At 38.7% G+C, this 14,758-nt stretch overlaps 1 protein-coding gene across 1 annotated transcript in view; it reads right to left on the reverse strand.

Moving 5' to 3' along the window:
- The window catches only part of LOC126815028 (uncharacterized), a 31,778-nt gene extending 24,687 nt beyond the window's left edge, over window positions 1-7,091 (reverse strand). The window contains exon 1 of the mRNA XM_050540547.2: window positions 6,907-7,091. Within this exon, the coding sequence (XP_050396504.2) occupies window positions 6,907-7,022 (116 nt within the window). The 5' untranslated portion in view covers window positions 7,023-7,091. The remainder of the gene's footprint in view (window positions 1-6,906) is intronic.
- Between the last annotated feature and the right edge of the window lie 7,667 nt (window positions 7,092-14,758).

Raw genomic sequence — 14,758 nt, forward strand, 5'->3', positions numbered from 1 at the left:
TTGTCAGTGATGTAGGACGAAGGGCCTGACAAGGACAGCTGTCTAGTCCTTCGGATGAGACGAAAAACCGAGGTCCCGTTTATATATTGGAATGCACGTAAAAGATCCCTTGGCAGTTGGAATTCGATATAAGAGTAGCCCGGAGTGCCGCTGTCCGAGCAAAATTTCCCCCATAACACACTGTATGGCGTATGTCCGTCTTCATTAGCCCAGTTCGGAGCAGAACAGTAGGGGCGTTAAACCCCATTTCATTTCTTTATAAATACTTACGCGAGAATGCATCTTTAATACACTCCCATTTCTTAACAATGTATATAACACGCTGTTCACAGAGAAATATGGGCAAATGTTTCGGGTCAGAGATAGATATTTCCTCGTCTTCAATAGTTAGTGTAGAAACGTAGGATGTTTTATTTCCTGGTATATTTTTATATCCTATCTTGACGTAATTTACTGCGTGCACATTTCCTAGTTTGAGATACGATATAAAGTGACACACTACACAATTAACAAGTAAACGAGACACAGAGAGAGAGAGAGAGAGAGAGAGAGAGAGATGGGGTTTAACGTCCACTCGACACAAACTAGGTCATTTCGGGACTAACATATGGTTTAATTTTATTTCAATAATTCGCTTGCGCGTAGGGGTCTTGAGCAGTGGGAGGAAACCGGAGAAAACCCACGAGGTTGGACAGGCGACCCTACTCCTTGTCACGTACAACCGGGTAAGTAAACGACAGCAATTAGCATACATAAATAACACAGAATTTTATAACCTGTATAACACAAAATTTATTATTACTTTAGTTACTTTTAGAGAAAGGGTTCAAATAGAATCCGGCACGTATTGCGCACAAAAACAACTGCGTCCGTTAAGCCGGATTGATTGCTCCCAGAGCCGAGCTTTAGCCAATCAGCGACTACTTTCCCCTTATTACATCATCTCCCCAAAAAGAAACTCAATCTCTGACAGAATACGCTCTGGGGGTTTGTATGCGGGGAGGTATCTTTAACATCTATGTTTATAAGGAAGAAAGGTGTATTGGATGGCCGGATGGTTAGCACGTGCGCGTTCTATCATAAGGTCTGTCATTGAGTCAACTGGTGTGGTTTCGATTCCCTGGTTGTACGTGACAAGGAGTAAGGTCGCCTGACCAACCTCGTGGGTTTTCTCCGGGTCCTCCGGTTTTCTCCGGGTCCTCCGGTTTTCTCCCACTGCTAAAGATCCCTACGCGCACGCGAATTATTGAAATAAAATTGTACCATATGGTAGTGGGGAATAAGTCCTGAAATGACTTAGTCTGTGTCGAATCCCTCTCTCCCCAAATACGATTTGCTAAATGTGTGCCGGTATTAAGTATTCCAATTATTTCATGTTTATATATTTCCGGTAATTGCAACCAAGGAAGATATTTTAAGGGAATCAATTTTAACCCCACAAATAGCATCAGTAGGAAAGATGAATGTAACCCGCATATTTTATATTCTGATTGATGGACAAATACTAACAAGCCTTGACTTGACTAGAAGCTGTTTATTGTTTATTTTCTTCATACTATGTATTTAAAGTAGCTAAGTCTCTAACTCAATATCATCAAAAATTTTCGACATTGAAAACACGAATTATTTGTCAATTCAAATCAGCATTGGTCTTGTGATCTTACAGGGAACAGATGGGCTTCTGATATCCAATATTCAAGACAAAATAAACATTTTACCATTGGTACACGAATCGTGTACCATAATGCGTTTCAGCGCCATTTCGAACAAGGGACCCAAAGAACGCGGCTAGACATATTCCACAAGTCATGTGAAATGGTGACGCTATATTCTTATCTGGAGAGCATGCACAATAAATATCATCGGTGTAGACTGGAATAACCAGACGCTAAATATTGCCATTCGATTGTGACTTCTGGTGTATTTCGCCAAACATAACTGATTAGAAATTACAGTAAAAACAGAAACGATTGAATGTAAATCAGTTTATATACCTTCATATTACATTATTATATGCGTTGCGACCCATTTGTGTCAATTTCTAGGTCCCAAATATTAGCGATTTAGCTCATTTAACATTCAGTATCCTAAAAAAGGGGGCAAATTTTTACCAGTACATTGATTATTGTATACTGGAAATGAAATCAAATCGCAAGCCAGCATCCAGGCTGATCAGTTTTTTGAAAGTATTAAGAAATTTGTGACAGGAGTGAACTCTGAACTGTGTGTAATGTCTTCTATGATTTACTGGTTACGATATTATTTGCCACAACTATGGTAAGTTCAGCGTGTGGTTTCGGGATCCAAAGAAATTGTTTTTCAATGATTCACCTTTTTTACAATTGTTAACAATTGTTTAAAAGAAATGTTGTTATTAACTAAAGTTACTTATCCCATTGCCTCCAATCATTTCCCTTTATTTTCAATTGAAAGATAAGATATCTGTAATAGGGTATGAATGTATCTAACCAATAAGCCTACATGTATTATTATTTTTTGTTCCTTTGTTGAACTTTTTGCATGTGTATGTCTACCTGATTAAATGATAAATGTTTATCTTGTATTGTAATAGTTAGGGGGGGGGGGGGGGATGGATGGCTGAATGGTTAGCGTGTGCGCGCTGTATCATAAAGTCTGTCATTGAGTCGACTGGCGTGGTTTCGAATCCCCGGTTGTACGTGACAAGGAGTAGGGTCGCCTGTCCAACCTCGTGGGTTTTCTCCGGGTCCTCCGGTTTCCTCCCACTGCTAAAGACCCCTATGCGCAAGCGAATTATTGAAATAAAAATTAAACCATATGTTAGTCCCGAAATGACCTAGTTTGTGTTGAGTGGACGTTAAACCCCATTTAGGACTGAAATTTAGAATTTGCAATTTAACGTCCTGCTGTTCTGCTCCTATACTGGGCTAATGAAGACGGGCATACGCCATGCAGTGTGCTATGAGGGAAATTTTGCCCAGGCAGCGGCACTATCGCCTACTCTTATATCGAATTCCAACTGCCAGGGGATCTTTTACGTGCATTCCAATATATACACGGGACCTCGGTTTTTCGTCTCATCCGAAGGACTAGACAATTGTCCTTGTCAGGCCCTCCGTCCTGCATCACTGACAAGGGCAAACCACGCCGGAAAATCTAGATGAACTTTCTCGGCCAATGCAGGGATCGAACACCCGACCTCCAGGCTAGCGAGCCAGCGTCTTACCCACTTAGCCACGAGATCTCCTTCATGTGTGGACAGTGCACAGTACAAGTTACAAGGCTTAAATAGTGAAGTGACTAGGGAATAGATTCGTCTTTTTTCCCATCATAATGCCTCGCTCGCCTGGCTTTTTTGCTCGATTTTAAGGCTCTTTTTCAACAATTTCCGAACGTTAATTACTTAGACGAAAATATCAGCCAAATAGCTCTTGAAATGGCTACAGATGCAAGGAAATGACGGATAAAGACCCCCCCCCCCCTCCAACCCCCCTCTCAGCGGCGTGCCCCGTCTCCGCGGTCAGTGCCCTTATTTTACAGCGCCCCCCTTTTCAAAATTCCTAGATCCGCCCCTGTAGATAGTGTTTGATTACACTTTCAACAGATATAGCTACTTTCAACAGTTATAGCTATTCCATTTATATAGAGTTTTATTACACTTTCAGAAGATATACCAATATCCCAAATAGTGTTGAATTACACTTTCAGAAGATATACCAATATCACAAATAGTGTAGAATTACACTTTCAGAAGATATACCAATATCCCATATAGTGTTAAAATACACTTTCAGAAGATATACCAATATCCCAAATAGTGTAGAATTACACTTTCAGAAGATATACCAATATCCCAAATAGTGTAGAATTACACTTTCAGAAGATATACCTATATCTTAAATAGTGTTGAATTACACTTTCAGACGATATACCAATATCCCATATAGTGTTAAAATACACTTTCAGAAGATATACCAATATCCCATATAGTGTTAAAATACACTTTCAGAAGATATACCAATATCCCATATAGTGTTAAAATACACTTTCAGAAGGTATACCAATATCCCAAATAGTGTTGAATTACACTTTCAGAAGATATACCTATATCTTAAATAGTGTTGAATTACACTTTCAGAAGATATACCAATATCCCATATAGTGTTAAAATACACTTTCAGAAGATATACCAATATCCCATATAGTGTTAGAATACACTTTCAGAAGGTATACCTATATCCTAAATAGTGGTGAATTACACTTTCAGAAGATATACCAATATCACAAATAGTGTAGAATTACACTTTCAGAAGATATACCAATATCCCATATAGTGTTAAAATACACTTTCAGAAGATATACCAATATCCCAAATAGTGTAGAATTACACTTTCAGAAGGTATACCAATATCCTAAATAGTGGTGAATTACACTTTCAGAAGATATACCTATATCTTAAATAGGGTTGAATTACACTTTCAGAAGGTAAACCAATATCCTAAATAGTGGTGAATTACACTTTCAGAAGGTATACCTATATCTTTAATAGGGTTGAATTACACTTTGAGAAATATATCTATACCCTAGATATTGTTGGTTTACACTTTGAAAGGATATAAGTACACCCTAAATAGTGTTTAATTATATTTTTAAAATAACATTTTACACTTTCGTTAGATATAATTTCACATTTTGAGATGATTTTCCATATCCTCAAATATAAGTACACCCTAAATAGTGTTTAATTATATTTTTAAAAGAACATTTTACACTTTCGTTAGATATAATTTCACACTTTGAGATGATTTTCCATATCCTCAAATAAGTGTAATTATTTACACTCAATGAAGTGCTTATATACGCTAATGCAAGTGACAGCTCAGTTGCCACTCGTACAGGTGTAAAGTAACACTATTCTTTTACAGTTACAATTTCATATTTTTAAGTTGTATTTTTAAAATGTATTAAAATAAAGCCCTAAAATAGATGGTATCTATAAACAGCCCTACCTTGTTAAAGAATAATCCTATTAATCCTATAATTCACTATTGCCAGTTGAGAAATTGGCAAAAATGTCATTTTCAACTTCAAATTCAAACGTTTGAAGATAGCTATTCCATGGTTGGGAAAAAGGAAAACAAGGGAGGTAATTAGGGGGTAATTGTGTTATTATTTCCGGTGTGAAGATTTTTAAGTGTGAGAAAGATAACCTATGATCGCATAATAGTGAGTTGACAACCTATTGAGCAAAAGACATAGAAATACTTATGTTTTGACTTTCTTAGAAAATATGAAATTGTAACTTTAACGGTGTAAAGAAGCCAACTATTTGACTGATGAAATTCGAAACACTGCAACAAAATAAGTTCATAGCTGTGTTTTTCTTTATTTAGGTTGAATCATTTTAGGTGTATATGACTGATCTGTGTCAACGGTTGTATGCCGTCTATGACTTGCCATGTTTTTATTTTGCAAAATTTAAATATTTTTTCATATATATTTAGCAAGGTGTGCCGCTAGTTTGTCATGTGTTCCAAGGTGTGGCGTTGGCTAAAAACAAAGGTTGAGAACCACTGGTCTAGAGGGTTGATTATAAACTATTCAAAAAAAGTAAGAGATATTGAAATGCAAATACATATGCAATTTGTGATATGATAAATAATCATGGACACTTAACATGCTTTGAGAGTATATTCACAGATGAATAACTTATCGCCCCAATAGAACCACTGCGCTGCACATGCGACACGCAATAGCGCCCTACACGTGGGGAGGTGGACACTTGACATGCTTTGAGAGTATATTCACAGATGAGAAGAACTTATCGCCCCAATAGAACCACTGAGCTGCACATGCGACACGCAATAGCGCCCTACACGTGGGGGCGGGGGGGGGTGGGGCATTGTCAAATTTGACACTTCAAAGAAGGGTTGATGAAAACTGCCGCGTGCTGGCTTATCTATCCATGTTTGCTTTCCTATAGGTTCTTGCATACGATTTACTGTTTAGCGTATCTTTGGTTTAGTGTGTTACGTTTAATTTGATCGAGAGACGTGTTTGTCGACGTCAAAGTCAACCGACACCGACAACACTGCACGAATTGGCCGTGACACTGCAAGAGGAGTGGGTCAGATTGTCCCTAATCGTGATTGGACGGTTGATTAGGAGCATGCCACGACGAATTGCTGAATGTCTAAGGATTGGTGGAGCAATTACTCATTTTTAAGACAAAAATCAACAACGTCCATTTTCACTTTTGACGCTGTATCTCTTTGGGAGTGAAATGGGGCCGTCAGATAAGCCAACCATATGAACAGTTTATGTTCATGTGTAAGCAATTGGCCTGTTATTAACATCCACTGGTTACCTCTAATAAAAACAGCAGTGCATTGCCGCAGTTTTGTATTGTTTCTGAATATCCCCAGCTTTTTTTTTTGAAGAGTATAGTATGACAATGTCAAGATAATAAATTACATACCATTTGAAGCAAAAAAAAAAAAAAAAATGAAATGAAATGGGGTTTAACGTTCTACTGTTCTGCTCCTAACCTGGGCTAATGAAGACGGGCATACGCCATACAGTGTGCTATGAGGGAAATTTTGCCCGGACAGCGGCACTACGGCCTACTCTTATATCGAATTCCAACTGCCAAGGGATCTTTTACGTGCACGCCAATGTGTACACGGGACCTCGGTTTTTCGTCCCAGCTTTCCTTGTCAGCCCCTCCGTCCTGCATCACTGACAAGGGAGAACCACGCCGGAAAATCTGGATGAACTTTCTCGACCAATGCAGGGATCGAACACCCGACCTCCAGGCTAGCGAGCTAGCGTCTTACCCACTTACCCACTTAGCCACGTGATCCCCTCATTTCATTCACATACGAAATGAAATATTGTTTATAAAGGAACAGAAAGAAATTTTCTTACCTTCGTCGTGACAATGACAACAGTCGGATAAGGTAGCATAGTGTGGCACAAACTTTCTTAATGTCCGCTTGAACATGGCCAATGCACAGACGTTTGTAGAAGCTCTTGGAATCCATTTTAAACTGAGTTTAATATATACACGTAGGCCTACGGCTCGTAAATTAAAACTCATCCAGTCAGATGTCTACATATTCTTCAAGCAATAGCCCGAGAAATTGGATTAAGTCTCGATACAAATGAAGCACTGCGAGGAGTATGAAATGTCCAATGAATAAGATTTGCATGACTTGTCGCATTTTTTTAAACTATTCGGTAACTGGATCTGTGTATGAAATATGACGAAACAAGTAATTTATTATTTTTTTTTTATTTTTAATAAATCTATGTGGTATATATTACCATATACCATAATCCATCAGATTATTTATAGAATGTCACGTGATCTATAATTCACTGTTAATTCCTTTGTTTTCTTTTAAAAAACGAAAGATGTAGTGATATGTCCTCATACGAGTTGGCGACTGGGCTGATATCGGTTTTCCTGGAAAAGAAATGCCTATTCACGCAGTCTCCATGCTAGAGAGCCCATCACGCTCCTGCCACGACTACACTAAGTGCTCACTATGCCCAGACCGGGATATTTTCTCACTACAACCCCCTTACGTGCCTACCAACCGTAAGCTGCTCTCTCGCCACGCCTATACCATTGCGCCATGCTCACCCCGTCCTCACACGCGGTAAACCTCGACAGACTCCGGTACCCTACATCTAACCTTGAACTGTATGGCGGTAAGTGATATGTAGCTACAATCTGATTTAAATACAGATCTATATTTCGTTTCGTTTTTTGTCCCCCGCCTTTCGAAGAAAGCAGGGGACTATTAAAATGGGTTCGTCCGTCTGTCTGTCTGTCCGTCTGTCTGTCCGTCACACTTTTTGGGACACAATAACTCTCTTCCTAATTGAGCTAGAATGTTCAAACTTGGTGTATGTGTTTATTAGGTCAATGCCTTGATGGAGTTCGAAGATGAGCATTTTCCGCTTAGGGTAAGCAGAGATAAGCAATTTGATTGGTTGATGCTTTGGGACACGATAACTCTCTTCCTAATTGGGCTAGAATGTTCAAACTTGGTGTATGTGTTGATTAGGTCAATGCCTTGATGGAGTTCGAAGATGAGCATTTTCCGCTTAGGGTAAGCAGAGATAAGCAATTTGATTGGTTGATGCTTTGGGACACGATAACTTTTAATTGAGCTAGAATGTTCAAACTTGGTGTATGTGTTTATTAGGTCAATGCCTTGTTTATTTTGATTCTATCTGATAGAGAGTGATGAAACTTAATGTATACTTAATAATCAGTTTGATTGCTGGATACTTTTGAAAAAGATAAACATGCAATTAATTAATATATGTCATCTATTTATTTCGGGATTTCAGCGGGGGACATCAGCCTCACTGTTGGCTTGTTTATACTTTCGATGGCCTACACTACATGAAGATCTGACAAGTTATAGCGATAGGTCACGTCAGGGGTCAAAAGACCGACTTATGACCCTATGATGTCAGACATTTGATTGACCAATCAGCATTGATGTTATTAGTGGATTACCCACAGTTCCGTGCAAAACACGCCTAAAACTCGCCGTGACAGACCGTTTCATTGGCTTATCACTGACACCATTCAGAACACGAGTTAAATAACAACTCTTCCAGATCCAAGTGTAGTAAAGACAAGTAAAACGAAATTTTGAACTATAAAAACGAAACGAAATAGGATCTGTGTTTTAACCAGATTGATGTAGCTACACCCATACATTTGTGATGCAGCTATCGGTTTACTTATTAGGAAAACTTGGCGTCGTTCGAAGAGTGTATAGAGTTTTCATTGCAAAGATGTTCTTTGTTTAAAGAAAATAGGATCAACTTGAAAGAAAAACAGCTTTAGACATTGAAAGCTTTGTATGATAAAACACTCTAATGGCGGAATTCGTTATACAGCCGAGGCTAGATGAAGGTTACTGGAGTCTGTTGAGGATTGCCGAGTGCCCGTCCTCATTCACTTTCAAAGCAGAGAACAACCAAACACAAAACAATCAAGAACAAGTTTTAGTTTTCTTGATGATTCTTCTTTGGTTGCGAGACAAGGGCTGAAGCACGGGGCTCAGTATCTTTGCCATATATACAAAAAGGCCCTAACTGTGTAGCAAGCATGTGACTAAGCGTCGTTCCAGTGTGTCGGCAACGTAGTCCAGGGCGATGGAGACTTGGCTGTAAATGAAATACTTGCTAAAAAGCTTTCTTGGCAAAGATGATGTTATCAACTGACTTCCAAGCCGAATGTGGAACAAGCATGTGGAATGCTATTGCGTTGGAAAAATAAAGTATGTCACCACTTACACAATGATCATCTTTGCTATCACTGCCGTCAGTTCTTTCAATGGCGATGGCAGTGATGTCATAGATGACTGGTGAGATCGCCGTTTAAGTAGTGACATAGTTTGTTTTTCCAATGCAATAGCATTCCTCTCAACGACTCTTTCCACAAGCAGCTTGGGTGTCAGTTGATAATATAATCTATGCTACGAAGGCTTTTTATAGCAATTATTACTGTTTCATTTGCAGTTCTTGGTTTTTATTTGTTTATAGCTTTATATCTCTTATAGTCAGGAAATGAAATGAAAGGGGGTTTAACGTCCTACTGTTCTGCTCCCAACTGGGCTAATGAAGACGGGCATACGACATACAGCGGCACTACGGCCTACTCTTATAGCGAATTCCAACTGTCAAGGGATCTTTTACGTGCACGTCAATGTGACAAGGCACCTCGGTTTTTCGTATCATCCGAATGACTAGACAGCTGTCCTTGTCAGGCCCTCCGTCCTGCATCACTGACAAGGGGGAACCACGCCGGAAAATCTGGATGAACTTTCTCGGCCAATGCAGGGATCGAACACCCGACCTCCAGGCTAGCGAGCCAGCGTCTTACCCACTTAGCCACCGTGACCCCCCTTATAGTCATGAAATCAGACTGGAGTACTAAAGTGCTATTGACCAAGTGAATAATGCTATTTTCCCGGAAAAACCATATCAACTCAGTGGTCAACGAATTGTCGTCGTTGGATAATATACCAAATGGGTAAAATAAGACACTGCTGGCTTCCAGGAATATGCTACAAGCTAATACATAGCAGAATTGAATTCAGAAATCTTTTCAGAAATAAGTTAAGAAAACGTCCGACAATTTTGGAAATATGCTAAATGGGTGAACATATGCTCATTTCACTACATACGATCATTTTATGCAGTTGTAAATAGCAAAAATCGAATATTATTCAAAAACGGCACATCGTACCGTTTTCCCGAGATATATTGCAGCCATGTTAGAAATATGCTAAATAAGTGAACATGTGATCCTTTTACACAGTTGTTAACAGCAGAAATGGAATCTGCGCCCACAAAAACATATACTGACACCAAAGATGACTACTTAATTAAAATCAGCAAAACGGCCCATTTTCCCGCGAACAATGGCGGCCATCTTGGATATATGCAAATTAGGTGAACACGTGATTATTTTACACAGTTGTAACTGACAGGAATGGAATCTGTGCCACTGAAAACATATATATTGACACCAAACACTACTACATAATAAAAATCAGTACATCGTCCGATTTTCCAGCCAAAAATTATTGCCATCTTGGAAATATCTTCATGAAGTGATGGAAAGAAATCTGAACTACAGTCATGACCCCTGCCAATATTAATACATTGCCAATTTACAGTTGATATGTCGATAACATTATAAATCGGGTGAAAATAAAAAAAAAAGTTGAAATATTATCGCAAAATAGCTATTACCTTTCAAATAATGGCGTCCCATGTTTCAACATCAAAACCTACAAAATAAAGTATGTTCCTCGATATCTACCCAAAAAGCCGACGGATTTACAATATGGATCAGACTATTTGTTAAATCTCAAACTATGTATTGATTGGACTATTACTTCTTTTGTCAGATTTCCATACTGGTAGAATAATCGCCGCCATCTTGTTAAATAGCAACCATTTTAAATTCTGAGAAGAGAAAGATCTTCAGCATTTACCCGATGTCTATTTTTAACCAAAGATGTATTCATCTATACCTACAGTTAAAAATACAATCCCCCAATGCAATACCGACATAGAATTGTCGACAGAAAACAGGCATGGGGAGGCCATCTTGGATTTATGCAAATTATAAATTTTCCCGTAGGCCTACCCCATGAATTTACATTTTTGATATGTTATTAAGAACCAGTTCAAAAGTTGTTTACCGCAAACCTCGTTTCTGTTGCAATTTTTTCTAGGTTTGGTGATTTTTTTCGCTAGATTGACTAAAATCTGTCAGATTATTTATAACCTGTCACGTGATGTTTATTCACTGTTATTACGTCACCATCTTTCTACGTCGCCCTCTTACTGTATGTAGCTTCTTTGGAATAAAACCTAAGTATACGGCCGTTAAATGTTTCAGTGGTATCAAAACATGGTGTCAGAAGTGTTTACGTCATCACCCTACGTCTTGTAATGTGTTGTAAAACAACGAGGACATTGTGTAGTGTATAAAAGTTCTTACACTGGTGCCAAGTCGATGCACGATAGTTCTACTTCACAGCTGAAATATAATTTCAAGTTCTGCGGCAGAAAACATGAAAAGAGTTAGAAGGTTCATGCCCTGCATTGGATCAGACATGCTCTAATTATGGAAAACTTTCCCATTTTGGTACCCAGTGCCTAATACCGCCTAAGCTAAAACCTACTAGAAATTCCCACAATCAGCACAAGTATCGACGCAAATGGAAGAATAAGCAATTCATAAAGAAGCAAGTACACGCTGTGAATGATTCTTCTAGTAGTGATTACTCAGATGAACTCTTACTTACTCTTGAAGGGGGGGTTGGATGGCCTATTGGTTAGCCATGCGCGCTGTAGCATACGGTCTGTAATTGAGTTGTACGTGACAAGGAGTAGGGTCGCCTGTCCAACCTCGTGGGTTTTCTCCGGGTCCTCCGGTTTCCTTCCACTGCTAAAGACCCCTACGCGCAAGCGAATTATTGAAATAAAATGTGTTAGTCCCGAGATAATCTAGTTTGTGTCGAGTGGAGTTTAATCCCGATTTCACTCTCACTTACTCTTAAATCTGTAACGAAGAAACTGTCCATGCTGTAAAAGACATATCCATCGAAGATCTTCACCACTCTTCTTCTTGACAAAACTCTCACTAAATTTCAAATCGACAGCGGTGCTACCTGTAATGTCATTTCTAGAAAACTTGCCTGAAAACTGTGAAGTTAAGAAAACTGACTAAACATTAAAAATATATAATGGTTCGCAGATTTCCGCTGATGGTGTTACAACACTTAGACTTGTTAATCCAAAGAATTCTCTGAGTTACGGTGGAATATTTGTGGTCGTTCCTCAAAAGAGAATTCCACTTCTTGGTTCTCGCTCAATTCTACAGTTGAATCTTCTGAAAGTACTGGAGGAGAATATTCTGCAAATTGAAAATACATCTGTGGTACCAAATCACATCACTATAAAACCCATAACTCTGGAAGATACTCTTGTTGTCTACAAAGATATCTTCAATGATGAAATCGGATTGCTGGAAGGAGAACAGAAACCTGAAGAAGATACATCTATTACTCCAGTGAAACAAGCTTTACGAAGAATGCCCCATGCTATCCGAGATCAGCTTAAAACTAAACTTGACCTGATGGAACGCCAAGATTTAATTACAGCAGTTGACACTCAGACTGACTAGTGTCCAGCCCGGTACTAGTAAAAAGGTCATCTGGCAAACTTCGGGTTTGCATAGACCCCATACCATTAAATACAGCGTCAAAAAGAAGTTACTATCCTTTACCTGTAATAGAGGATATACTACCTAGTATTACACAAGCTAAAGTATTCTGAAAGTGTGACCTGCGCAATGGTTTCTGGCATATACCACTTGAAGAAAGTTCAAGCTCTCTCACAACCTTTGGTACACCTTTTGGAAGGTACAGATGGCTGACTTCCCTTTGGCATATCACCTGCTCCTGAAATATTTCAGTACAGAATAGACCAAGTTCTTCAAGGTCTTGATGGTACTTTTAGAGTGGCCGATGACATCCTTGGGATCGGAGAAGGCCCTACTGTAGATGAAGCTGTAAAAACCATGACCAAAGATTCATTCAACTTCTTGAACGGTGTAGACAAAAGAATGTAAAACTGAATCCAGATAAACTAGATCTGAAACAAACACAAGTTTTCTTCATTGGACATATTATTCTCTCATCAGATTGTCTAAAACCAGATCCTCGGGATGGTTAATTACTTATCTAAATTCTTGAAAGGTTTCACTGATATTTGTGAGTCACTCCGAACGTTAACTCGGAAAGATTCTGCTTGGAACTGGACATTTGAGCATGACCAATCATTTGAAAAAATGAAAAAAGCAGTAACTGAAGCACCTATTATAAAATACTATAATAGCCAGGAAGGTGTTTGTCTCCAGTGTGAAGCCTCTGATACGGGCCTAGTCGCGTTCTAACTCCCGCGGAAAAAAATTATGCGCAAAATTGAAAAGGAACTGTTGAGTATTGTTTATGGTTTTCACAAGTTCCAGCAATACGTTTATGGCCGGAAAGTACTCGTAGAGAGTGATCACAAACCACTGGTCTCTGTACAGAACAAACCACTTCTTACAGCTCGCTCCTAAAAGGCTCCAGAGAATGTTGCTCTCACTACAAAACTATGAGATTGAAATTGTGTATTAAAAAAAGGGCAAGAACATGCCCCTTGCTGACACACTATCAAGAGTCTACTTGCCTGTGTATGAAAATACAGATGACCACAAAACTCAGTTTGATTTCAATTTTCCCGAAATTTGAATTCAAACTTTATTATGGTGGAATGGAGATATATTTAAACGGTTTTTAAAATCGGAATAAAATTGTGACTTCTAGAGAATCCGGAAGTTAAATTGGGATTTTTCATACAATCAGGGGCCATAATCCAGGAAGTTACGTTCGCATATTCGCGATTATCAAAAGGAACCAAGATCCTAGTGTGTAACGGTGATATATTCACACGTTTTTTTAAATCGGATAAAAATTGTGACCTCTAAATTTTGTACAATCAAGGGCCATAATTCAGGAAGTTGCGATCCGATATGCGCAAATATCGAAAGTAACCAAGATCTGTGGGTTATAAACATGTTCAAGTTTCATCAAAATCGGATCAAAATTGTGACCTCTAGAGGGTCCACAACCTTGATCTATTATTTGCGGTATTTTGTCCGACAGTTTTGGTCCGAGTTTCACAAAATTCGAACTCAACCAACATTACGGTGTAACGGTGACATATTCGAACGTTTTTTTAAATCAGATAATAATTGTGATAATAGAGTGTCCACAAGCTAAAAACGTGATTTTTAGTACAATCAGGGGCCATAATCCATGAAGTTTCGATCCGATACATGTCAATATCGAACAATCTGTTTCACAGAGAATTACGAGTCTAGAGTAATATCTCTGTCAAAGATGACTGCCTTAACACGTGCCGTCGCAGCACGCCGCGTCAATCATTGGCTGAATGGCACGTGCATTGTTTACATAAGACGTTACTGCTTCGGGCGGAATGCTGCCTTTTAGTCATTTTAATACCCATTTACAGTAAAAAGGAAATAATTTTTACCTACAAATACGTCAAACGCCTTTATTTATTTCTCAAATACATAAAAAAAATGTTTTAGAATTTAATTTGTCGCAGGAAAAAAGTTAATATTTCTGGCTCATTAAGTCGCATCGATGTCATCCTTATCAGT

This window comes from Patella vulgata, chromosome 3, assembly GCF_932274485.2.
Source record: "Patella vulgata chromosome 3, xgPatVulg1.2, whole genome shotgun sequence".
In the NCBI taxonomy this organism is placed as follows: Eukaryota; Metazoa; Mollusca; class Gastropoda; family Patellidae; genus Patella; species Patella vulgata.